At 43.0% G+C, this 25,863-nt stretch overlaps 1 protein-coding gene across 1 annotated transcript in view; it reads left to right on the top strand.

Moving 5' to 3' along the window:
* LOC117068315 (receptor-type tyrosine-protein phosphatase T-like) overlaps positions 1–25,863 on the top strand; it is a 337,994-nt gene that overhangs the window by 75,692 nt on the left and 236,439 nt on the right. The window contains exon 2 of the mRNA XM_033185381.1: positions 24,528–24,653. Coding sequence (XP_033041272.1) covers positions 24,629–24,653 — 25 coding nt within the window. The 5' untranslated portion in view covers positions 24,528–24,628. The remainder of the gene's footprint in view (positions 1–24,527; positions 24,654–25,863) is intronic.

The raw sequence follows: 25,863 nt of genomic DNA, 5'->3' as shown, positions 1-25,863 counted from the left end.
AAGGCTGCTTGGAGAAAAAGGGGTTCCCTAGAGGCTCACAGCAATGTATGGCTCAGACCAAGTATGTGGCTCTCAATGATCTGTTTAGTTTGACCTTGTAGCCAGCTGTCGATTACTTGGGGGAAATCTGGTGGAATGAATTTCCTTTAAGTTCACGCTGTCAACATCACTTCTCCTAAGATTTTGGTAAGGGCTACACAACAGAGTTTCCCTATCTTACATACTTTTCTCCCCCAAAATAATTAGGAAATGAAAAAGGAGGATATAAAAATTTCCATTGATTCTACCACTGAGCTGGTTGCTGTTTCCCAGCAAATTCCTGGTACATGGATATGGCCAACCAGGGACACAGCTCTGTTCTCAGGGCTTGCCTGGAGGAGGCTCCCAGGGTTGTAGAGAAACGGCAGTTACTGCGGTGGAAACTTATGTAAAAATTCATAGGAGGAGATCAGGGTGATTCTAGTGCATCTGAATCAAAACAGTTTCAAACTCTCAAGCGTGCAGCAGGATTTCTAGATGGTCCTTGGGGGCTGTGGTTCGGGCTGTCATCTGATGTAGCCTGGGGCTTCATGTAAAATATTTCTGCAGCCAAACAAGCTGCAGGGGTGGAAGGGGATAAGATAACCAGCTTTATGGTGTTCCTGTAAAAGATTCAAAGGTGTGATTGAGGCGTGGAAGAAGCTACTAGGGAAAAAAGAAGAGGAGAGTAATGAGAAAATTAACGAGACTCTGAAATACCGATTGGAATCAGCAAATTTTAACAAACTGGGAGAAGTCTGAATTACAGTGTTTTGCTCTAGCTGTGGACAATAGCAGTGTTTTCTGGCCCAGTTGTTGAATATTTTTCTCCCCAAGGTGAAATCCAACATGTTTGTGTGAAAGCAACTGAATATTAGTGATCCAGTCCCCCAAAGCCCAGCCCATCTCCTGCCTGAGGTCTGATGTTAGAAAGGTGAGACACACAGCTTTACAGGAGCAGTAGAGGTTGGTAAATGCTGGATGGGCCTCAGGTGCCCCCGTCAGACACGTGGCATCCCTGCAGATGAGGACATCCATCACTGCCAGAGCCAGGCACATGCCACACCCTCTTGTGTATCCGTGGAAGCATTTCAAAGCCCTGTACCTGTGGAGCTCCGAAGCTTAGGCTTCAGAGTGTCTCGCCACTGTGTTACCCTTCCAAGGCCTGAGGAAGGGCTATGTGCAATGTGTTCAGATAGTTGGATATTTTATAAAATGATTAGAAGTAAGACAATTTTAGCCACAACTGGCGAAGACTATTGTATGATTCCACTCCAGCTTCCCCGTCATCATAATTTCCTTTTAGGAGTGAGGGGTGGGAGGTGGTGGTTTTGGAGTATGCAGGACATTTTAGAAATCTAGGTAAGCAGAAGTTGAAGTCAAGCTTGAGTTAATAGAATAGATAGCTAGATCAATGGAGCAATGAATGATAGAATACATACACACATAGATATTTCTATTTTATGTATGTATTGTATATGTATGTATTTACTTACTTTTAGAGACAGGGTCTTGCTCTGTCACCCAGACTGAAGTGCAGTGGCAAGATCATCTCTCACTGCAGCCTCAAACTCCTGGGTTCAAGCGATCCTTCCACCTCAGCTTCCTGAGTGGCTGGGACTGCAGGTACATGCCACCACTCCCAGCTAATTTTTTATTTTGTTTATAGATGGGATCTGCTATGTTGCCCAGCCTGGTCTCTAACTCCTGGCCTCAAATGATTCTCCTGCCTTGGCCTCTCAAAGTGCTGGGATTATAAGCATGAGCCCCGGCACCGTCCTGTGTTTCCTTGTGTATAATTAAACCAATACTAGCTACCCTGGTGTGGAAATGGCTTTCACAAACATGCCTAATGTCATGACTTCAAAGATTATTTGATTACTCAGTGTACAATCACACTTATAATACCCTGAAATAGTATAGCATACACATGAAAGAAATTTGATAGAGATTTCTCCAAACTTGACCACAGCCTTAAAGTTTACATGACTGTTTGTAAACAATGACTTGTGAACTTGAAGGAGACTTTAAAAATATTGATAATAACAGATATTAATGAACCTGCTAGAGGGGACATTGAAGTTTCTAGTCTCTATAAAAAATGATATGGCAAAATTATTGTCATAAAGAGATCATCCCAGAAAATATGTCCAGAAATGTAGGGGAGAATATTGTTAGAAAGATAATTTATAAAAATATTATTTTTCTGGATTGTACAATGTTTGTGGTATTTGCTGGTTGTTAGGAATGTATTATTTGTTGTGATTTCTTTTCTCAGGTCAGATAGTCTCTTTTCTAAGTTTACATTATTTTCCTTAAAGAATGCTCCCTCCCTAAGGTGTTTAAACTTCGGGCTATAAAAATTCAGACATGCAGCTTCTGGGTGGCTATTATTATTAAATTCTTAGACGAGGACATTGAAACTGGGAGAGGTTAAGTGACTCATCCAAGGTCACATGGTCATGGGCTGGGCATCAGTGTGTCTTCAAGATGCTCATCCCCCGTTCTCGTGCTGCCTTCCCGGAGGGGCATGTTTGGGATGTGGGCTTTGCTTCTTTCTGCCTTAGCACAGTTGCAGCTCCTAATGGCCAGAGCCCTAGAAGACACGGGGGGCTACTCTGCCACCAGTACTTCACCGACTTTCAGACTGTTACCTCTTTCGGAAGGGTTCTTATGCTTGGTGGGGGTACCTGGGAACTTCTCTTTCACTGGCTTCGGAGTGCGTCAGCGCCTGGAGGAAAGTTGCACAATCATCATGGTTGCTTTCTGTTTGGTGAGCTTTGGGGCACCTGAAAAATCATTTTGCCATTTCTTACTATTTTCACTCTGCCCCCACTCGTACCCTTCCAGTTATGGGGCTCTTCTGGATGGGAGAAGGTCCCAGGGCCTCTGAGAGATCGGAATTAGATGGGAAACAAGGACAACAACAAACTAATGAGGACTCAAGTGCTGTTGATGCAAGATGCTGAACGACACCTAGGTTGAGCATCCTTCATCTTTTTTGTAGCGCTGTCACGCCACGGCCCCTGACATGCCAGCTGGCAGATACTGCTGGGTTTTCCGAAATTCCTCCACTTCATCTCATACTGTACAACTCTTTTAAGAACGAGTTGTGTAGCATATAAATTCCTGGCATTTTGGGTGGGCCCAAATTGTGTTGCATCCTCTAAGTCAATGAGAAAAACACTTTTAAAAAACCTTCAATGTTTGTGGTTTCTTTGTTACTTTTGCTTCCTTTTGTTCATTCCAATCAACGTTGAGGTTGGAGGGTTTGATACGCTGATTTTGATCCTGCTTTTTGCATTTTTATGTTCCCTGAGATCCTTTATGCACACACGGATCTGTCTCCTAATCTTATTGTGTTTTCAGGTTATTGGGGTCTCTGTGTGACTTTCTCTTCTTGTTTCACAAAGGGCTGCATCTCTTTGTCTCCTATTTGGATGCTTCACACTATTTAAAGCATTCTTCAGGTTCTTTCAGTAGATCGTTTTTGGAGGTCTTCCTTTTAAATGTTTATGATGAGTTCTTTTTCTTTACTACTGTGTTCATTTTTTTCATTTACTCATAATAATTCTGATTTTTTCCCTCACTGTTACATTTTCTGGCTGTAGGTAGGAGGTTGTAAGGAAGAGAGAAAATCCAGGTGCCTCAACCAGGTGTTATATTAGGGGGCCTGTGCTGCGCCATGGTGTGCTCTTTGTTAGATGCTGTAATTTTGAACTTGGGGGTTGACAGTATGGAAGAAACACATGTTTATCTAGTTAATTCCAGGCAGATGAGGTTTAACATTTTTTTTTCCAGATGAGAACAAGAGTGTAACAGAGGTAGTCTGCCATTTGCATTTTAAAATCCATTTTAGTTTCCTCCAGATGCAGGTGGATAGTTTTATTGTGAGACTGAAATGGGAAAAGCTCCCCTGTCCCCCTTGCAGGGCATGCGATGGGGGTGTGGCTCGTTTCTTTGGTGCCCTGCTGCTCAGACCTCTAGGGGAGCATGCAGATGGGCAGGCTGTAGAGCTCAGACCCCAGGGCAGCATCTAGAGGTGAATGTTGACAACTGAAGCCTCAGTGGGTGTGTTCTCTTTTAGTTTAGCCATCTGTAGGTGGCTCGTGTTAGTCAGCTCAATTAGACCCCCTGCCTTATTGCAAGGACAGAGGGCTTTCTGTATCCTGAGGGTTTATTGCCTTGATGTACCGGAAGAATCGGATCACACGTGGGCTTGGAGAGTGAGTGCAAGGTTTTATTGAGTGGAAGTAGCTCTCAGCAGATGGGGGAGCCAGAAGGGAGATGGAGTGGGAAGGTGGGCTTCCCACTGGGGCTGGGCCACTCAGCAGCCGTGCTCTACTCAGACAGCCCCGGCCAAATTCTGTGTCATTTCGCCAGTCAGCCTGCCAGCATGTTCTTCTGCCAGCATGTTCCTCTTGATGTCCAGCTGCTTGTGTCTTCTTCCTCTGATGTGTTCCTCTTGATGTCCAGCTACTTGTCGGTTCTTCTGCTGACATGTTCCTCTGGATGTCCAGCAGCTTGTGTGTCTCTGCCTGCTAGAGTCTCGGGTTTTTTTTAATACTTTAAGTTCTAGGGTACATGTGCACAACGTGCAGGTTTGATACATAGGTATACATGTGCCTTGTTGGTTTGCTGCACCCATCAACTCATCATTTACATTAGGTATTTCTCCTAATGCTATCCCTCCCCTAGACCCCACTCCTGGCAGGTCCCAGTGTGTGATGTTCCCTGCCCTGTGTCCAAGTGATCTCATTGTTCACTTCCCACCTAAGAATGAGAACATGCGGTATTTGGTTTTCTGTTCCTGTGTTAGTTTGCTGAGAATGATGGTTTCCATCTTCATCCATGTCCCTACAAAGGACATGAACTCATCCTTTTTTATGGCTGCATAGTATTCCATGCTGTGAATGTGCACATTTTCTTAATCCAGTCTGTCATTGATGGACATTTGGGTTGGTTTCAAGTCTTTGCCATTGTGAATAGTGCCACAAAAAACATACACGTGCATGTGTCTTTATAGTAGCATGATTTATAATCCTTTGGGTGTATACCCAGTAATGGGATTGCTGGGTCAAATGGGAATTCTAGTTCTAGATCCTTGAGGAGTCACCACACTGTCTTCCACAATGGTTGAACTATAATTTACACTCCCACCAACAGTGTAAAAGCATTCCTATTTCTCCACATCCTCTCCAGCATCTGTTGTTTCTTGACATTTTAATGATCGCCATTCTAACTGGTATGAGATGGTATGTCATTGTGGTTTTTAATTTGCATTTCTCTCATGACCAGTGATGATCATTTTTTCATGTGTCTGTTGGCTGCATAGATGTCCTCTTTTGAGAAGTGTCTGTTCATCTCCTTTGCCCACTTTTTGATGGGGTTGGTTGTTTTTTTCTTGTAAATTTGTTTGAGTTCTTTGTAGATTCTAGATATTAGCCCTTTGTCAGATGGGTAGATTGCAAAAATTTTCTCCCATTCTGCAGGTTGCCTGTTCACTCTGATTGTAGTTTCTTTTGCCATGCAGAAGCTCTTTAGTTTAATTAGATCCCATTTGTCAGTTTTGGCTTTTGTTGCCATTGCTTTAGGTGTTTTAGTCATGAAGTCCTTGCCCATGCCTATGTCCTGAATGGTATTGCCTAGGTTTTCTTCTAGGGTTTTCATGGTTTTAGGTCTAACATTTAAGTCTTTAATCCATCTTGAATTAATATTTGTATAAGGTGTAAGGAAGGGATCCAGTTTCAGCTTTCTACATATGGCTAGCCAGTTTTCCCAGCACCATTTATTAAATAGGGAGTCCTTTCCCCATTTTTTGTTTTTGTCAGGTTTGTCAAAGATCAGATGGTTGTAGATGTGTGGTGCTATTTCTGGGGTCTCGGGGTTTTTATAGGTACAGGATGGGGGTGTGGTGGGCCACGGTGGTCTTGGGAGATGCAACATTTGGGCATGAAAACAGAAATGCCTGTCCTCACTTAGGTCCATGGGGTGGGGCCCTAGCCAGGGACTCACCCTTCTCTTCCCAGCACTTCCCTGCCCCCTTCCCGTATCAAGACTTTGTTTTCAATTCTGTGGGAGGATTTCACCTCTTCCACAGTTGTTATGGGCATTGCATTGGTTCTGTGGGAGACTGTCAAGAGCTTCCAGCCAGATCCATTTTAAACAGAAAGTGACTCAGCCAAGGTCATGCAACCAGCTGGAGGCAGAGCCAAGTCTTTAATGCAAGACTCCTTTCTCTCAGGCAAATCGTCAATCTTCGAGACCACCTGCCTCTCGTGTCCTGTCAGGCCCCGAGTTATTATGTGATTTAGCAAGTCGCTGCTTTGTTAGAAGTTCATTTCTGTTTCAAAGACTTTTAGCCTGAGGTGGAGTCATGTTGGCAGAGGCTGCTCTCATAGGATCATCTGCATTGGTCTTTTGCAGATTTAAACAAAAAATGTGCATAGAGCTGGAAGTTGCCAAGGGCTTGTTCCAAAGAGGAGAAACATGTTTATGTGTCCTGGATGTACATGAACTCTCATGTACAAGAGAGGTAGAGATGAGACAGCTTTTTTGCTTAGGAACCTTAGTGACTGCCTTACCATCTCTCTTTGAAATTCATCAAAGACCACTTCCTATAATTCCTAGGAGAGTGCCTGCTTCCCATTTGTGTACACTTCCATCTTGCTGAGATTCACCTATCCAGGGAAACAAAGTGTCAGCATTAGAGAGGAAGAGCAGAAGGCTTACTGATTTAACTGGGTGACATGGTAGTTCAGCTGTAATTACAGTTACCCCAGTCACCATCACCATCCTTGTGATCTCAAAACATGCTGAATCCACCAATCCCTTTGGCTTGACCCACTCTTGGTATCCAAATAATTTCAGCTTTAGCTTAGTTGAGGCTTCTTTGTACTCTGTCCTTAAAAAGCTTCCATCCTGCAATTAATGCACACTTAACGGCCAAGGTATATGGAGTCCAACTGGCAACTACAGACTAAATTGCCAAAGCTTCACTGTTTTGAGAGGACTTCTGACAACCAACTGTACTTACGATAATACTCAGACCGCAATAATATTTTATCTACATAATTACCAGTTTGATGATTTATAGAATGCTGGATGCTATTATCGAGTTTAATTGACTGTATGGAACCCTAGTCTTTATGTAATTAAATGTTAATATACTTATAAAAACTGAGTACATAAACCAATATCTGTCAGCCAGTCCTAAATGTTCCTTGGGCTTCTGCATGCATAGCATTGTGCAGCAGAAAGATGATGACTTTTGGAGAAGGAAAACAGTCAGAATCCACAACTGTAGGGAATGTGGACTGGATTCTTAATTTGTTGGATTCTCAGTTTATCTATCTTTAAGATGGTGATGATTAATTCTTGGATTACAAGATGGTTGTTAAGATTAAGTAAGATTACATGGACCGTCTGGCAAAGATTAGCTGTTCAATAAGGATAAATGTCCATACATACCTTAGGCATACATTTATTGCATGCCTAACATCTTCAAGGCATTATGTCATGTCAAGAGCCAAGGTGGGCCCCTTACCTGCTTTACTTCTCTCCCTGTTTTCATTGTTGATCTCCCCTACTAGTATGTGAGCTCCATGGAGAAAGAGGTCACAGCTGTCAGTCACTGCTTTATCCCTGATACCTAGAATAATGTCTAGCATACACCAGACACTTGATCTGGCATTAATGAATGAAATCTAAATATGGGTTGAATAAATTCAGCAAGGGTAATAAGGAGGAGTAGGAAATTCATGCAAGAGACACTATCAAGAAGTTGAACGGGTTTGTGCTTTGGGATCAAGTTGAAAGTAATTCTAATCCTGACTCTGTCCTTTATAAGCTGTGTAGCCTTGCAGAAGTGACTTAACCTCTCTGAGCCTCAGGTTCCAATTTTGCGAAATCTTGTCTTGAATCCCAAAGAACAACTCACAGGACTTCTCTAAGGACAAAGTAAGGCAGTAGTTGGAAAGTACCTGGCACTTAATGGTTCAGAATTATTAAGTGGGCACCAAAGGCTGATTTTCCCAGGGTAGAACTTGAGAAAGCTTTGCATGACCTCAGGATGTTTTCTCCTGGGGATTACCAGGGTCATCTTCTCCCTCTGATCCTCACTGGACCAAGGTGGGAGCACCTGGCTTCTGTCTCTCCTGAGCTGCTCTAAGCCAGGTCACTAATGGAGCTGAGATGTGGAGTGGGGTCAAAGGGAACTCAAGGCTTCCAAAGAGAGCCATGTGTGGACCATGTGATTCTGCCGACCTTGAGCCATCAGGACAGTGTACTCACTGTCGCAGGAAGTGGAACTTGCTGGGGGAGGCCTGCCAACAGAGGCTCTGGACCTTAGTTCTTTTCCTTTTTTGTTTCCTTTGAAAAAAAATTGTATGTTAAAAATAAGTCACTTTCAGTAGAAGAGGTTTTTAGAAAGCCAGATGTTCCTGTAGCGGTAGCAACTTTTGGTACTAGCAAAAATAAGCTGCCATCATCCATCTCCTGGTTTCCTGTGTGCCCTGGGTGACAGCTATTAGATTGCCTTCAGGCCTTTGGAAGGAAGAATCAGCAAACTTTTTCCATCAAAGGCTAGATAGTAAATATTTCAGTCTTTACAGACCGTGTGGTCTCCATCACAGTTACTAACCTCTGCTGCTGTAGCTGGGAAGCAGCCATAGACGATATGTAGGCAAATGAATATGACTTTGTTTCATTAAAACTTTATTTACACAAACAGGAGGCAGGCTAGATTTCTAGTTCACAGGTCATACTTTGCTGTACTCTGTGTTAAAACTTCCTGATTTGAGAACGTAAATGAAATTTACATATGCAGGAAGATCCTAACATAATGCAGGAAGATCCCTAACACAGAAAATATTTGCTGAATTTCTGGGTTGTTGGGTAAGTTGCTCAGACTCTCTGAACTTCAAATTCCTTACCTGTTCATATATGGTAAGATTATTTTTGAGAAGCAGATGTTTGTTGAAAATACTTTTTAAACTGTAACTCACTTTGAAATATGAATATGAGTATTACCACCTTCAAACAAAGCACAAAACAGCCTTGTCTATTTGCACTTGCAAAATATGTACTTAGTTTATTTAAGGTAAACAACGGGATAAGGACATAAAGTCAGCTACTGATGCTGGCCAGATGACCAGGCAGAGTCCAAGCATTTGTATTTTTGGATTTAACAATTTATATGGCAACAGGAAGGATCTCCTGCCTACTGATATTCCCACAAGGTGCCTGTTTCTAATTTCCATCATTAGAAATAAATGAGGGTTAAATAGGGAGCTTCTTTTAAAATACAAATAGCTCTAGGAAAGTGCATATTTGCAAGCATGCATCAGTTTAGCACTGATCCACTAGTAACAACTGGATGAAATTTGCTAATTTTGAACTATAGGCATTATTTGGGATCCTCAGTATAGTGAGAAGCTCTGGGCTAGGAGGATTGACAGAGCAAAGCAAAAATCAGAGGGCTCAAATTCTAAGTAATTTTACTTTATTCTTCTAAATGCAAAATATTCATTAAAACCATTTAAAAACAACAACAACAACAACAACAAAAAACAACTTCCTGATTTGGAGAAAGACATTGGTTTGTGTATTTATTGTTTTGCTTCCTTTCCTTAATGGGGCAGGAGGAGTGACACCCAGAGAGGATGGGGCATGATGCAGCCCATGGGGGTCTTGTGGGGTTAGTGTTTCTTACACAGAACTATGCTACCACTGTGGTCAAGTCAATGTGTTCTAGCAATCATGGCAAGCCAGAACAGAAGATACAAACTGGTTCCCTAAACAAGACAGAGACCGTGGAGAGGGACATGCCAGAAGCTTCCACATAGACAACTATGGGTTTGCAGGTGTTACGTATATGTCATTGAGTAAGTGTAGAAATTTATCAGTATGGTCATATACAAGTGTTTCACTTTTAAATTTATGTTTATAAAGTAGGGTGTGTGTGTGTATGACATTCTATGATGGGAGTAATAATTGCTAATGTTTGTTGAGAGCTTGCTATGTGCTAGCCACTATGCTGTCTTAAATGTTATTCAATCCTCATGACAGCTTATCAGGAAGGTACTGTTGGGGTGATCAGACCCAACACCAGGTCGTGAGGGCAATGAAGTCTGGTGGAGTCAAAGGAATGAGAAAAGACAGTTTGAGAGAGAAAGTGGGTCCAGGGGTCCAACGCAAATATGGAGGCTGGGAAGGCCCCAAGCTCTGGAAGCCCAGACTATTTACTGGTGATCACACAAAGAAACAGGTGTTGAGAACGTGGGGGTGGAAAGGGCAAGTGCATGATCTGTAGCTGTGATGGTTTAGCATTTCCTTTGAAACATAGGGAGCATGTTCTGCTACTTGAGATTGTATCTTTTAACTGAAGATACAATTGATCCTGGGAGAGCAAGGAGCCAGCAAGTCTAGACACATTCCAGAGGCCACGAGGGGTTTTATGTTCTGAGCCCTGGATTCTATCCAAACCACAAGGGGTTTTATGCCCTGGGCTTAGATTATGGTGTGTGAAGGTAGCCTTCCATCTTTGGCACAGAGCTTGGTGTTCCAGAGGCCACGAGGGGTTTTAGACCCTGGACCCTGGACAAGTTCCAAGTTTCTTTTACATTATGTCAGACATGCAAGCCCTGCCTCAGCTTCTCCCAACACTCAGCTTTTCTCCCAGCAATGTGCTATTATTGTCCACATTTCATGGATGAAGAAACTGAGGAGGGCCCACCATGCAGATTTCATTTCCTGTCTTCTATGTGATATGGGCTCTGGGTGGCATTACCACTTTTGATGCCATGGGAATCAAGTATGATGGGGGACATGGTAAACTGAAGCAAGATTTTAGCCAATCAGAACTCAAGGACATGGCTGTGATGAAAGGAAGTGCTGGAAAGGGGTAGAGAGATGACAGGACCTGGGCATTCATACCGGGGACAAGCCAGGCATCCATGTTTTGCTAGGAGTCTCTACTGCTCACCATCAGGGACCACTCAAGAGACAGCACATGAAGACAGCTAATTGTAACTTATCACTGAGGAAGGGGCCTCACACACACCTGACTGAATGGAAAGGACCTCGGTTTAGCCTCCCTGGCTCTGTGAATATGGCTTAGCTTGAGCCAAGCTGGGCTTTGAGATGGACCAATCTCAGAATTTTCTTCTATGACCTGCTAGCTCTGTGGCCCTCAGAATGTGACCTAACCCTCACTTGGATGGATTTACAGGGCAATTTGCCTGTTCCAATGCTTTGCAGAACATCTCTGGCCATTTCCTAGCTGTGATATTTGGGTGATGTTATTTAACTCTCGATTTCATCTTGCATAAAGCGTGGATGGTGACAGTACCTAACTCATGGAGCTCTTTTGAGGATTAACTGAGGTAATCCATGGAAATGGATTAGCACAGTGCATAGCACATAGTTCCCAGTACATGCAAGCTGCTATCATTATTGTTCCTATTTTAAAGATGAGGAAGTGGAGGCTCAGAAATTTCTTTCTGACTCATCCAAGGTCACAAAGAAAGTGCCATAACCAAGCCATGCATCATCCTCTGATACCAAGTCTTGTACTTCTGACACTTCATCATATTCTACTTCATTCATTCATTCATGAGCATTTATAGGGTTTCCCTCAAGCTTTAAGAGTTAAAGTACTAGGCTCTTGGATGAGTTTAGTGAATAAAATGGACACACACTTCCTGCCCTGGTAGACTTAGGCTGGTAGTGGGAAGACAGAAAATAAGTAAATGAGTAAATAATTTTAGAATGAAACTAAAGGGTTTGAGAAACAGCCCCATCAAGCATAAACAAGGTGGTATGATAGAGAACGACTGGAGAAGGGAGGAGGCTGTTTTGCATTTGATTTTTGATGTGGAAGATGCCCAGAGCCAGCCACATCACATGCCAGGGCAAGAGTGTTCCATGGGGGGACAGCAAGTGCAAAGACCCTGAGACCATGAAGAGCTTGGCTTGGGCTTCTGCAGGCTTCAGACGCTGACACAGCTGCCAGGAACCAGTTTAAGCCCGTTCTTCTGTGTCGAGGAAACCTTTCCTCACCTTTTCCCGACTGATCTGAAGTTTCCCTGAGATGGGGGATGACCCGTGGCCATCTGTTCTTTCACTGCTCCCTCAAAATAAAAATGAAAAAGATAGCACTGTTATGTGAGAAAAGATGAAAGATGCTATTCTGGCATCTGAGTGGGCAGAGCTCTGGCCTGGGGCCCCCTTCCTTTGTAGGCTTGCCCTTTTTATGCCTGTTTGTCCACCTGTAAAATTAGCAGCTGGGCCAGACCATCCCTTCTCTCTTTAAATTTGATAGAGCATTGGAATTCCTGCATCTGCTCCCATGCTGTTTTTGGGAAAGAAGACTCGCTGGGTTGGGCGGGACCACTTTTCAGGCTGGTCGGACTCTCCAGCTGGCCTTCAACTTGAAGCATCTTCACTCTTTTCAACTGAAGGTGATTGTTCTCTCCCCCTGTCCCCTCAGCCTCTCCTGGGCAGGTTGAGGCTGGTGCTGACCCAACGGAGGGGCTCCTTCTGTCGTCGCACTTTCTCCTTGGTTACAGTGCAACTCAGTGTCTGCTCGCAAACTGGTACCTGGGAAGGCTGGGGCCTGTGAGAAGACAGAATCTCCTTGCCATATCCCATGGTGTTCTTTCTTCATGATGTACAAATGCACCAGACAGAGGCCCATAGCAGACTGGGTGGAGAAGATGGTCTGAACAGAGGCTCTTATTTTCAGGGAACTCTTGGTACTTTTTGTGTCCCGGCAAATGTAGCTAGGTGCCGTGAAGGGAGGACATAATTGTAGCCCCATAGGATGTCAGAAGTCAAAGGATTCTTAGAAGGTTGGGGACAGTGCCTGTAATTCCAGTGCTTTGGAAGGCCCAAGAGGGAGGATCACTTAGGGCCAGCAGTTTGAGACCAGCCTGAGCACATAGGAAGAACCCATCTTTACAAAAAATTTAAAAATTAGCCAAGTATGGTGGTACATGCCTGTAGTCCCAACTACTTGGGAGGCTGGGGCAGGAGGATTGCTTGATCCCAGGAGTTCCAGGCTTCAAGTGAGCTATGATTACGACACTGTACCCCAGTCTGGGTGACAGAGCAAGACCCTGTCTCTTAACAACAACAAGGTTCTTGGAGAGGGTTCAACTTACTGCTTCTGTCACACACGAAGAAATGCTGGCCCTAGAGTCTCCGTGACTTACTCAAAGTCACACAGTAGTAAGGGGTGACAGAAGCTGGGATTTCCCATGCAGACCAATAGCATACCACAGTCAGCCCTGCTGATCCAAATGGGACATGATGGACAGACTCAGATATAGTTTCTTTAAAACATTTCATTTGTTTGATGAGATTATGCCAGCTGACCACATGTATATCTGCCTTTTCCATTTCTAATTTATCGATTGTGATTAAATATTAATTTAACACATGCTTGGCACTGACTACATGCCAGGTACTATTCCAAGTCTTTACAAACATTGAATTACCCAGTTCTCATAACAGCCTTAAGAGTTAGGCACTATTATTATCCTAGTTTTACAGATGGAGAAATTGAAGCCCATGGAAGTTACGAAGTTGGCCAAGGTCATATAACTAAATTTAAAAAAATAGCAGAGCTTAGATGCTGGCTCTGGAGTTCATAGCTTTAACTGCTACCATGTTCTATGTCTCCCTGGGCAAAGAACATCAACCACCACCCAAGGTGGGCATTTCTGGGGGCTGCTTAACCTCATTGAACTTGTTAGTTAATATGTGAGAAAACTGGAGACCCAAAAGGGCATGAAAGCATCAGATTAGGTTCTAGGGCACCACCGTTTCTGTTCCCCCTGGGCTTTTCCCGCTGTACTGTGCTGCCTTGGAAGTCGAAACGTGTCTCTGATCTAGAAGACACCCAGCAGCAAGTTCATTATTCTCCCTTGAAGTTCCTTGGCTAACTTCCACCTTTGTTGTTTTCATTCCTGGATTTAATATAATGGGCTACATTAATCTGAGCTGCTGCACAAAGTCTTGTAGAAAAAGAACCAAATGAACAGATCGGACACTGTTTTCTTGGTCCCTGGGGAATGCTCAAGCCATCAGAGATGCATCGTCTTATTTATAATAAATTCAGTGCTCAAAGAGCTTTAAACCATTTTTTTTTTTCATATTAGGAGTATTGTTTCTATCTGTTGAGTCCATGAGTGTTTGACATTGGATGACTTTATAAAACATTCTACTAATTGGATTTGTTAAAGCAAATAAATCAAACACTAATTGGAATGTGCCCTGCCATTATTTTTGCTTACTGAATTAGATATAATGGTGTGAAGGCCTTCTTATCATTTTTGTGCAGTTATTTAAACACCCCCCCGGCACACACTTCTGCAAATTCAATTAGATACTCAAAAAAGGAATTCAATTCATGCAAGGCTGGTTTACATTCATTCCAGGGGCAAGAATCGGCTACCCATGATAGGATGCTCACGATTAATAAGCCCCACTTAGATATTACCCTGCCTTCAAAGCATTTGTTGGCATGAGGGTGGAATCTCCATGATTTGGGGGTTGAGGTTTTATCTTTAGAATATGTGTCCACAGAGCAGGGTTGGCTTCGAGGGCACTGAATCACACAGGCCCTGGCACTCAGAAGAGAAGAGCCCATGCTTGGTTCAATGCTCTGCTGCTGTCACCATCTTGATTTCTTTTTTGTTTTTTTGAGATGGAGTTTTGCTCTTGTTGCCTAGCCTGGAGTGCAATGGCATGATCTCGGCTCACCACAGGTGAGCCAGGTTCAAGCGATTCTCCTGTGTCAGCCTCCCGAGTAGCTGGAATTACAGCATGCACCACCACGCCTGACTAATTTTGTATTTTTAGTAGAGACAGGGTTTCACCATGTTGGTCAGGCTGGTCTCGAACTCCAACCTCAGGAGATCCGCCTGCCTCAGCCTCCCAAAGTGCTGGGATTACAGGCTTGAGCCACCATACCTGGCACCATTTTCTTAATTTTAACCTGGCATCTTGATTTCTTAATTTTAAAGAAGAGACTCTGCATTTTAGTGTTGCATGGGGCACTCCAAATTTTGTAGCTGGATCTATCTTGGAGATTACCTTCATTGTCAGACCTTCTGGCTAAGAAAGAAGCCCATGATTGGAGTCTTGGCTCTGTCCCTGATCTGACACTGAATGCATCGTCCACTCCTGCCTCAGTTTCCTTATCTGTAAAGTGGGAGTACTACTCCTTACAAATGAAGAACACAAGCTTGTAGTGTAGGTGAAGTGTTTAATGAAATCTAAAGAGTTACAGTTCTTTACTCAATCCCTTATCCATAGGGCTAGGAGACAATGGGAGACATATTCCTCCCTCTGGTTCCCAGAGACAGGAAGAAATATTCTGCAATTGAGTCTTTGGAGGAGAGGGTCAGTAGCACATGGCATACATTCAAATGGCGATACGCGGGACTGTGTTAAAATTCAGTGACTGCTAAAATTGGGAATTTTTATGTCGTTAAAGAGAAGTCAGTCACCTATAGCCTACCAAATCTGGGTGTTCACTGGTTTTTATATAGCCTAGAAGTAAAGAATGGTTTTTACATTTTTAAATGGTTAGGAATCATAAGAGGAATACTATTTTGGGACATGTGAAAATCATATAAATGCAATGTGCAGTGCTAATAAATAAAGTTTTATTAGAACACAGTCATGCCCATTCTTTTTGTATTGTTTCTGTGCAACAATAACATTGTTGAGTGCTAGTGACAGAGAACATGTGGCCCGCTGTGATGGTTGGGATTCTAAGACAGCCCCCAAGATTCCTAGCCTCTGTGGTATACATCCTGTGTACTTCCCACTCCTTGCGTGGACTGTGCATGTAATGGATTTCACTGTCTTGATTAGCTTATCTTAGTGAGTGACAAAGGTGAAGGAATTTTGCAGATGTCTCCCAATGTGACTATGTTTGGAGATAAGGCCTGTAAGAAGGTTAAATGAGGTTATATGCATGAGGCCTTAATTCCACTGGGCTGGGAAGATGCACCAGAATACATAGGCACCAAGGAAAGGCGGTGTGAGGACACAGTGAGAAGGCGGCCATCTGCAAGCCAGGAAGCAAACCCTCACCTGACCCTGCCTGACTTTGGTCTGAGATTTCTGGCCGCCAGAACTGTGCAAAAATAAATGTCTATTGTTTAAGTCACACAGTTTGTGGCATTTTGTTATGGCAGCCCTAGCAGGCGAATACAACCCGCAAAGCTGAAGATATTTACTATCTAGCCCTTTATAGAAAAAGTTTAACAACCCCCCAGTTAAAAAATAATAACTGCTTTGACCACATTATTCTTCTGTGCCCTGTAACCATTTATCCTTGCTATGTCTTGAATCTGTCTGAAGAGCTCACAGGTGTGAGCTCTTCACATACTAGCGATTACTATGTGAGGCCCATACCACCCTCTGTTTCCTGCATGTGCCTTCCTTCCTGACTTTAAGCTCCCTACTCCATTTCTTCTCCTCCCCATAACACTGTGGCCTCCGTTATGAGGTGAAGGGGCAGAGCCTGCCCTCTATGCCTGGTCCTCCATAATTGCAGATTGGCATCCTGGGCCTGGGCAGTGATTGGGGGCAGAAGCATGCAGACTGGCTGAATACCATTTTGCAGTGATTGGGTAAGAACTATGCAGCCACTTATTTCCCTCAATGGGTTCCTTTCGAGGTCAAGGTTACTTTGTCAGTTCATCACCATGGCAACCTAGTATAATGGGTAGGTGCATAGACTGAGCAAGTCTGGGTTCAAAGCCATGCTTTGCCACCTGTTATTCGTGTGATCTTGGGATAGTTTTTTTTTTTTTTTTTTAACCTTTCTGTGCCTTAGTTTTTTGTATACACAATTGGGACTAGTGATCATATCCATCTCATGGGGTTGTGGGTTATTGTGATAATTAAATGAGTTACTATTGGTGAACATTGAGAACAGTGCTAGGCATGAACATGGTTATCTTGACTATCTCTCAGATCTAGTTGGGATTTGTGTCTGCTCAGTAGCTTTCTGTCCCCATCTCTTTGACCTTTCTTTGTGATTACTTGGCCCTTGCAAACCCTCATAAAGCTCTGCTCACAGTTTTCTCCTCAGCAGTCTCAGCTGTCATTCTGCTCCTGTCACGAATACTCTCATTTCTCCTTGAATGACTTCTCCACCTGTCCATGGTCTCACCTTACTCTTCTCCATTTCCTGGTGGCCTTATGGCACTTCCTTCGATCAACCTTGGACTTCCCTTCTTTCTCTGGATTCTCCATTTGTGTTGAATCTCCATTTGTGTTGGCCTTTCATGTGATCAGAACAAATGTTCTTAAAGGGTCCAGCCTGACTTCTGAGCTCTTGGCTCCTACTCCCCTTCAAGGCCTCCCCTGGGTTCTCTGTGGTCTCCAGGAGAAGCCCGATGACAGTGGATGAGAGCTTTCTCTGTGGGCCCCAGCCTGGCTCTTCTACATGAGTGGAGGTCCTTTTTAATATATTCAGGCATTCACAGAACAATAAAGTACAAGCACATACTATGGGACAGACTCTGAGAAAAGAAACCTTTGTGGCGTGTCCCTGTTGCTATGGAGCTTTAGTTGGAGGGACACAGTCCTGTGGTCTCAGTCCCTTCCCCCACCCCAGGGTCCCCAGTGCTGATGTCTCCCCCAAGAATCATGAGAATGTATGTGAAGTGAGCTACGAGGACTTTCAGCACCAGCTGTGGATCAGGGAGCAGGTGTTTCTGCGTATCCTCATGCATGGCAGATCACCTTAATCTCTGGTCCTGTTCATCAAAATGATGAGCTCTACCGAAAGTAGTGCCTACCATGGAGGGCAAGTAAAGGCAGTTTTCCACCTTTTTTATGTTTAGCCCAGTTTTCTTTTTTCTTTTCTTTCTTTCCTTTTTTTTTTTTTAACTTAGCTCCACTGCTGGATATTAAAAGAACATCTTTCTATTCTGGAAGCATCAGGGTGAGACCAGATTCTGTGAACACACAGAGTGTTCAAAAGAGTGCTGGGTTGGAGCAATGGAAAGTACCCAGGCTTTGGTACCATCCAGTCTAGGGCTCCCATTTTGGCTTCATTCCTTCTTGTGGGTGAGTTTGAGACATCATGTATAAAATGGTACAATCAAAATGGCAGGGCTTGTGGTGAGGGTTTTATACTGTAGGTAAAGCCTCCATACATTCAACTGTCAATAAAAGGAGGTGTTACTATTAGTACTGCTGTATGTGATGTCACTGTTTTTTCCTTGCTGGGTAAGTTCCTTAGGAGCTCTGATGACAAGTTTCCATTTATACACAGAAGAAAGCAATACTTCTCTCTTAGAGCAAGGATTGGCAAACTGTAGCCCCTGGGCAAATCTAGGCTGTCACCTCTTGTAAATAAAGTTTTACTGGAACACAGCCACACTCATTTATTTCAGTATTTTTGCATGTCAATGTTAAAACTGAGTAGTTGTGACAGAGGCTGTGTGACTACAAAGCTGAAAATATTTACTGTCTAGTCTTTTATGGAAAATGTTTGCTGACCCCTGTCTTAGAGAGTGGTGGTGTTGGAGTCACCTATATCTACATTAATATACATACAGATACACACATACACCTATGTAGTTCAAATACAGTGCCTGGCACACAGTGGAAGCCCAACAAATCTTTTAGTTCCTCTACAAAACTTATTTCTGCTGAAGAATACACAGGATCACATCTAAGAAATGCAGAGGAAGACACATTTATATTTTTATTGAATTCTATTCCTCTCTCATTTTCAAAAGAAGAGCTCATGTTTTTTAAAAAAATTCTGATTGACACTATAAACTTTATTTATGCTTTAATGTATCCTAAAGTATGTATCCTGCACTATTTTTACTTCCCTTACAGATGCTGATATGCTATACATTACCAAACCCAAATGGATTTTCAAAATCCAATTTCCTTGCTACAGTTTTCCATTTCTCTGTTGACTTTTTATGTCTGATTCACATCAGAGCATCTGGGGCCATTGCCACATTTTGACCTTAGCCTGCTGGGAAATAACTCCTCTGGGCAGGTGCTGGATCCTTGACCAGTGGCTGCACTTCTCTGTCCTCCCCCAATTATGTGGATCTTCACCAAACCTCAGCTGAGCCCAGCTCCTGGGGTGGGGGTAGGTTTTTTGGGGTTTCCTTCCTCCTAAAAATGATTGTGGTAAGGTTGAGATCACTTAAATGATGTCACCTGCTTTTCAAACCTGAATGAGGTTAGCATCCAAATGAGGGTCTTTGGGAACTGTATTAGTCCGTTGTCACACTGCTGATAAAGACATAGCCAAGACTTCTTAATTTATAAAAACGCGGGTTTAATGGACTCACAGTTCCATGTGACTGGGGAGGCAGCACAGTCATGGTGGAAGGTGAAAGGCACATCTTACACGGTGGCAGACAAAAAGAATGAGAGCCAAGCAAAAGGTGAAACCCCTTATAAAATCATCAGATCTTGCGAGACTTATTCACCACCACGAGAACCCGCCCCTATGATTCAATTATCTCCCACCAGGCCCCTCCCACAACATGTGGGAATTATGGGAGCTACAATTCAAGATGAGATTTGAGTGGGGACACAGCCAAACCATATCAGGGACTCTCTGGCACCATAAATATCCCCTAAGTAGTCTGCCATAAACACCTGCAGCAATGTTTGGGGCCTTTGTGTGTGTATCAGGTGTTATGGCCATTAGGAATTGCACCAAGACAGATAGATGTTACTGGGTTTAAATGTTTTCTGTTCTTGGTCTAGGGGAAGCTTGGTTTTAATTTCTCCTCCTCCTCTTGGTGGCTGTCAGTGGCATGGCACCCTAGCCAGTACTTGTGCTGACTGCATGGGTCTATATCTCTGTGGTTCCTGAGAGTTCCGGTTCTTTCTGAATCTCTAGAATTCTTCATTGTTACAAGTGGAAGGTTCATTGCAATTATCTTGTTCAGCCCCTTGCCTTGCACAGCAGAAAATGAAGGCTCACAAAAAGGGGAGGGATGTGAGCCCAAGAGTTTGTACCCAGATGGCAGTGTCAGTTGCTATCGGGTTATATAGACTTGAGTTCATAGCTACTCTATTTATCAATGTGGGAGACAGAAAACTAAGAAAGGTTGCCTAAAAATACATATTAGGTATATTTTCTCCCCTGAATAGTTCTTAAAACTTACCTTTGAGTCAAGTCAGACCAATAGGGAGCGGGTATCCAGACTGCATTGCGTTGGACCCCAATGAGTTTTACTGAATTGTATGTTTAGATGATGCTATCAATTTATATTGAGAATGATTATGAGAAACAGTCTCATGAAATTGGCCATTCACCCCCTTGTGCGGATGTTGTTTCATTATGGGATATGGGGTTTCTGTTATGAGTACTCCTGCAGAGAAGTTCTTGTCTGATCAAAGCACCTGAAATGGTTATCATTTCCCTGAGCAATTTGGCTTTTATTATATAAACACAGAGTTTCCAGTACCTCACCAGGTTTTGCTTTTTTTCTATTGGGTGTCAGAAGCTCCAAGTTAAATATGTAACCCCCTTTTAGTAGAGGAACATGTGGAAAATCGCAGCATAGATTTGTGGCTCCCTCCTTCTGTCCTGCTTTTCTTTCTTTTCTGTCCTCAATTTGATTTTTGTCACCATGCAGTATTTCCTGCTTCTATGTTTAACCTGCTGCTTTGGTTGGACCAGTGACCAGTTAGGCAGCATTTCTTGAAATTCTCTGCTTTCCTGGGAGCCCAAGGGCTCCATGGAAAAATCACCAACTGTGTGTATTGCTGGGACTCAGACATGTATGAGTGATAAAAGTGCGGAACCGGAGCCTGTTTCTAGAAACTCTTCTGTATGAGGGACATTAAGGTCCCCATAAGTGACCTTAAGGTCCCCATTTTCTGTCCTGAATGCATATGTCATCCCATAAGTGATGACAAATACTGGCAGAGTGGAATAGAATTGACAGTGGGGCCTGCATATTCTGAAGAAATAGTGGCTCAAGATAGAGTGCAAAGCTGCTTTTAAATTCACTCTAAGTGAGCTCTTCTGCAGAGGCAAAGAAAGGACTGTGGTTTGAAAATAAAAATTGGGTCACTGGGGTCCAAGGCCTGCTGCTGTGGAACCCTAGTTTCAAAGAAGAGACTGTAAGAAGGGAAAAGCATTTGCTTACCTGCTGCAGATTGAAGTGACCAACAGAGCTCAGCAGAGGGGAGAAGCAAGGTGGTTCAGTGAGTGGCTGTGAAGAGAAGGTAAATCCCTAGTCCTTAGGGGGCCAGGACCTGTCAGCAGTCAGCTCAGGATCAGCTGAGCAGTCTACCTACAGTTAAGCAGAGGCAGGGAGGTGAGGGGTGAGCAATGGATCCAACGGACTAGGGGCAATTATTAATGTGACCTTGCCTGGTATCTGTAACCTGCGATGCCTAGAGGTATAGCTGTGAGCCCTCTTAAATCTTATCTAGAAGAAGGAAGATAATTTGGTTAACTAAACCATCTACTAAAATAATAACTCGTTTTTCTTTTTTAGCATCAACACATACATAAGAAAGCATATTTTCCATTGCATCTTCAGTGTATATTTGCATGCTTATCTTTCACTCTATTTGCAGACTTTGTGAGGGTAAGGATCATATCTATCAATTCTGTGCCATGTCCTGAGCCCATTAAAAAAAACTTCGTTGAATGTGTCTAGAATAAGTGAAGAAGTAGATCTGAATGGAGATTCCCAACCAACTTGGAAGTTCTTTATCTGCCTGGACCCTCTCATTACCTTATAAGTGAAAGACATTGTCCTTGGTTTGGGGGAATAATTCTCTCTCTGGTCTGTTAGAATGGGCATGGGCTCTACAGCTATGTTACCATGGATTTAATATTGGCTCCAACACTTTCCTTCCATGTTGTCTGAGCAGGTCATTTATCCCCTCAGTGCATCAATTCCCTTAGATTTAAAGTTGAGATAAAATGTACCTCACATGATTTGTGAGGATTACGTGAAAACTAATGAGATAGCATATATAATCAGTGTCGAATATATTGCCTGACACAGAGCAAGTGCTTGGGAGAATATGCTTCTTCTTTCTTTCTTTAGATCACTGTGTTGAGGTATGACACACTTCATATATTAGTCAGATTGTACAAAGCTCTACGGTGCTAACAAGTAAACCCTAAGATCTCAGTGGCATATAGCAAGAAAAGTTTGTATTTTACTCCTGAAAAGTTGAATGCTAATATTCCTGGTCAGGTGACTCTCTGGGTAGCTTTCCTCTACAGAGTGGAGATACTTACTGGGGTGCTGTCTTAATCCATTTTGGCTGCTACAACAAAATGCCTTAGACTGGGTTATTTAAACAATAGAAAGTTATTGCTCATAGTTCTGAGGGCTGGCAAGTTCAAGATCAAGGTGATAGCAGATTTGGTACCTGGTAAAGGTCCATTCCTTTTAGATGTCACCTTCTATGAGTCCTCACGTTGCAGAAGGGGTGAACAATCTGCCTAGGGCATCTTTCATACGGGCATGATGTCATTCCTGAGAACAGAGCCCTCACAATCCTTTGGAAGCATCTCCCAAAGGCTCCACCTCTTGATACTATTACATTGGGGATTAGGTTTCGACATATGAATTTCAGGGCAACACACACATTTGGACCATAGTAGTTGCTGAAGTCCAGCTCTTCTAGGTGTCCATATCCAACAGGAAAGGAAAGTGGAGAAAGTTCTTCTATTACAGGTTTTCTTCCATGGTATTTGGACTGTATTATATCTCAAATTCGTCAACAGGGTGTCCACCACCACTGCTTATCCAGAGGAAATCTCAGGTCTGGGGTGCAGAGAAAGAATTTGGTTCTTTTCAGCTGATGGAGACAATAGTATGATGTTAATGAGCCTACAGACATGGGCCAGGCTAGTGTGGGATGAATTGAATAAAGCTATGTTTGGTTATTTTCTTAGTCCATTTCGGCTGCTATAACAAAATACCATGACTGAGTGGTTTATAAACAGCAGAAATTGATTTCTCACAGTCCTGGGCACTAGAAAGTATAAGATCGAGACATTGGCAGATTCAGCATCTGGTGAGGGTCCAGCTCCTGCTTCTTTGATGGCACCTTCTCCTTGGGTCCTCACATGGTGGAAAGGGTGAGATAACTCTCTGGAGTCTCTTTATAAGGGCACTATTCCCAATCCCAGTCCCAATCACATGGACTCTGCCTTCATGTCCTCATCACCTCCCAAAGGCCATGTGTCAATACTATCACTTTGGGGGTTGAAATGAATTTTGTGGGCTTTCAGATATTTAATCTGTAACAGACATTGGTTCTCTGTGGGGTGGGAAACCTCTGAGTGTTTAAAGGAGGAAGACAGTGATGTGATGCACCCTCTGAACATTAAGGAGTCAAGAAAGGAGCATTGGAAAAGATGGATTGGAGTGTGAAACAGGTCTGGGAGACCAGCCGGGAGCTGCTGTAGAACTCAGTCCTAGTGCTACCTCCCTGCGTTTGTGTACCCTGCAAGCTCAACTCAGAATGCCATTCCTCCTGCCCTCTGCCCTTGGAGATGCCCCTATCCTTCAAAGCCCTATTCACTTCTCCTCCACTTCTTCTGCTTTCTCCTTCAGAATATAATGGGATCCTATTTCTCTGGACAAACCAGCGTTTCCTAGTTGGAGCCTCCACTGTACACCCCACATCTCTCTCAATGTCACCTTGATGGGACTTACAGCCCAGAGCATATGCTCAGTGAATCCTTGTCAACAGCAAATGAATATAACTTATTGTCAAATGGTGGATGGCTTGACCTTTAAAGTTAAAGGGAGAAACTTCAAACATGATCCACATTGACTTTATTATCTTCCAGGTGCATGATTGTCTAATTTCTCACCAATTCAATTCTCACTCCATGAAAAATGATTTTTCAGACTGCTTTTTACAGAGAAACAGGTGGGCACTGAGAAAGTATTCTGTGGCAGTTACTCTTCACATGTTATTCCATTTCCTCATGTATTTCTGTAAGGTTGGACATTTCCCTCTGTATCACAGGTGAGGAAACGGAGACGCTCAGGTATGAAACATCTGGCCTGAACTCACACAACCTTGTGAAGGTGATGGCTGTCTAGTTTTGCCAGACTCGGAAGTGAGTGCTCCTTCTGCCTTACAGCATTTCTCCGTGCTGCACAAAGCAATTACGGAGGCGTGCCCCGGCATTCATTTTTCCTACTTAGAATAACACGCGGCTGTTTACTTTCTCAGGAAGGAAGATTAAAATCAATGTAACTAGCCTTATTAACTTTTCTAAATACAGGGGACTGCAGATGCCAGTGCCTTTCCTGAGAGCACCAAAGCAAATATAAAAATCCAATTTGCTCGTCCATATATATATATATATATATATATATATATATATATAAAGAAAATCTCCAGAGTTTAAAATTCAAAGCTGTAAATGAAGAGCTGACGAGACAGAGGTAACGAACCAAGCCTCAGACACAGGAATGTATTTACCCCATCTCTTTTGTCTGCAGGTGGCTGTTCCTTTGATGAGCACTACAGCAACTGTGGTTATAGTGTGGCTCTAGGGACCAATGGGTTCACCTGGGAGCAGATTAACACATGGGAGAAACCAATGCTGGACCAGGCGGTGCCCACAGGTATGAGATCCATCATGTTTGGGGCTGTAATGGGGATGGCTAGATTTTACCATGAATCATGGAGAGAAGAACTCATTTACACAATGAGTGCTCTGAGATGGCAATTGATAGCTCTGTAGGTAGTGAGTTCCCCACACTCAGAGGTGTTCAAGCCAAGGCTGAATGAATTCTTCAGGATTTGGTACTAGTCACATGTCACCTGGATTCAGCATTTCTTTTAGCTTTGAGATTCTAAGCTTTAGCTACAAGTAGGGTATCACTAGGTTTTGCTTAGCCTGATGATAGTGGCGTGTCGGAGAAAGAAAGAGCTTCTGAAGAATTTGAGGTCACTCCTTTTCTTCCAGGCCACATAGACATAGGTTGTGTATAGGAAACTTCAACAGTCAGACTATTATAAGGTTCTATTAGTTATATTATTATATATTATCATATTGTTATCTATTATGTTATATTATTTACATATATTTTATATATTTAGGGAGACTTCTACAGTCAGATGATTATAAGTTTATATTCTATATTACACATTATATTATATACATTATGTAGTATATATTATATCATTTATATATATATTTAGGGATACTTCCACAGATTTTTATAAGGTTATATTATTATATAACATTATATATTACTATATTATTATTATATATTATAAGGTTAACATCCTGACATTCTAAATATCAACATTTTATCCTTAACCGATGGGGCTGAAGGCCTAGTGTGAATTCTTGATGGATACCTGCATGGGGCAGGCCTGTGAGGTACACCTGATGTGTTTCAGGGGAAGTACCTGAAGGAGGTCTACTCAGAGACAACACTTAGACTCTAAATGTGGGGTATACCTGCATAAGGTGCACCTTGAAGAGGCTTGCCTGGTGATAGAAGCCAGTAAGAGTTGCGACTCTGAGAAAGTGAAGCTCACTTCTCTGAATAATCGCATATCCCAGCTACAGTTGTAAAGACAACTGCTTGTTGGAGAAGGGAGGCCATTTTCTACAGTTTCTCCCTGACCAAAGGCTCCCTTGCTTTAACCCACACCTGTCTTGGTTTTCACCAATCCCCCAGGTGCTCCTTCTCAGTCTCCCCTGTCAGTGCACTCTGGCCATGGAGTATTAAGAGTTCTTTCAGGCTTACTTGGTGTTCTTTCCATGGCTGGCCTCAGCCACTCCCATGGCCTCAGATACCACCTCTGTGCTGGTGATTCTGA

Source organism: Trachypithecus francoisi, unplaced genomic scaffold (assembly GCF_009764315.1).
Source record: "Trachypithecus francoisi isolate TF-2019V2 unplaced genomic scaffold, Tfra_2.0 Lachesis_group21, whole genome shotgun sequence".
Lineage (NCBI taxonomy): Eukaryota > Metazoa > Chordata > Mammalia > Primates > Cercopithecidae > Trachypithecus > Trachypithecus francoisi.
The sequence above is the reverse complement of the archived record's forward strand: the minus strand, read 5'-3'. Positions and strand labels throughout refer to the sequence as shown.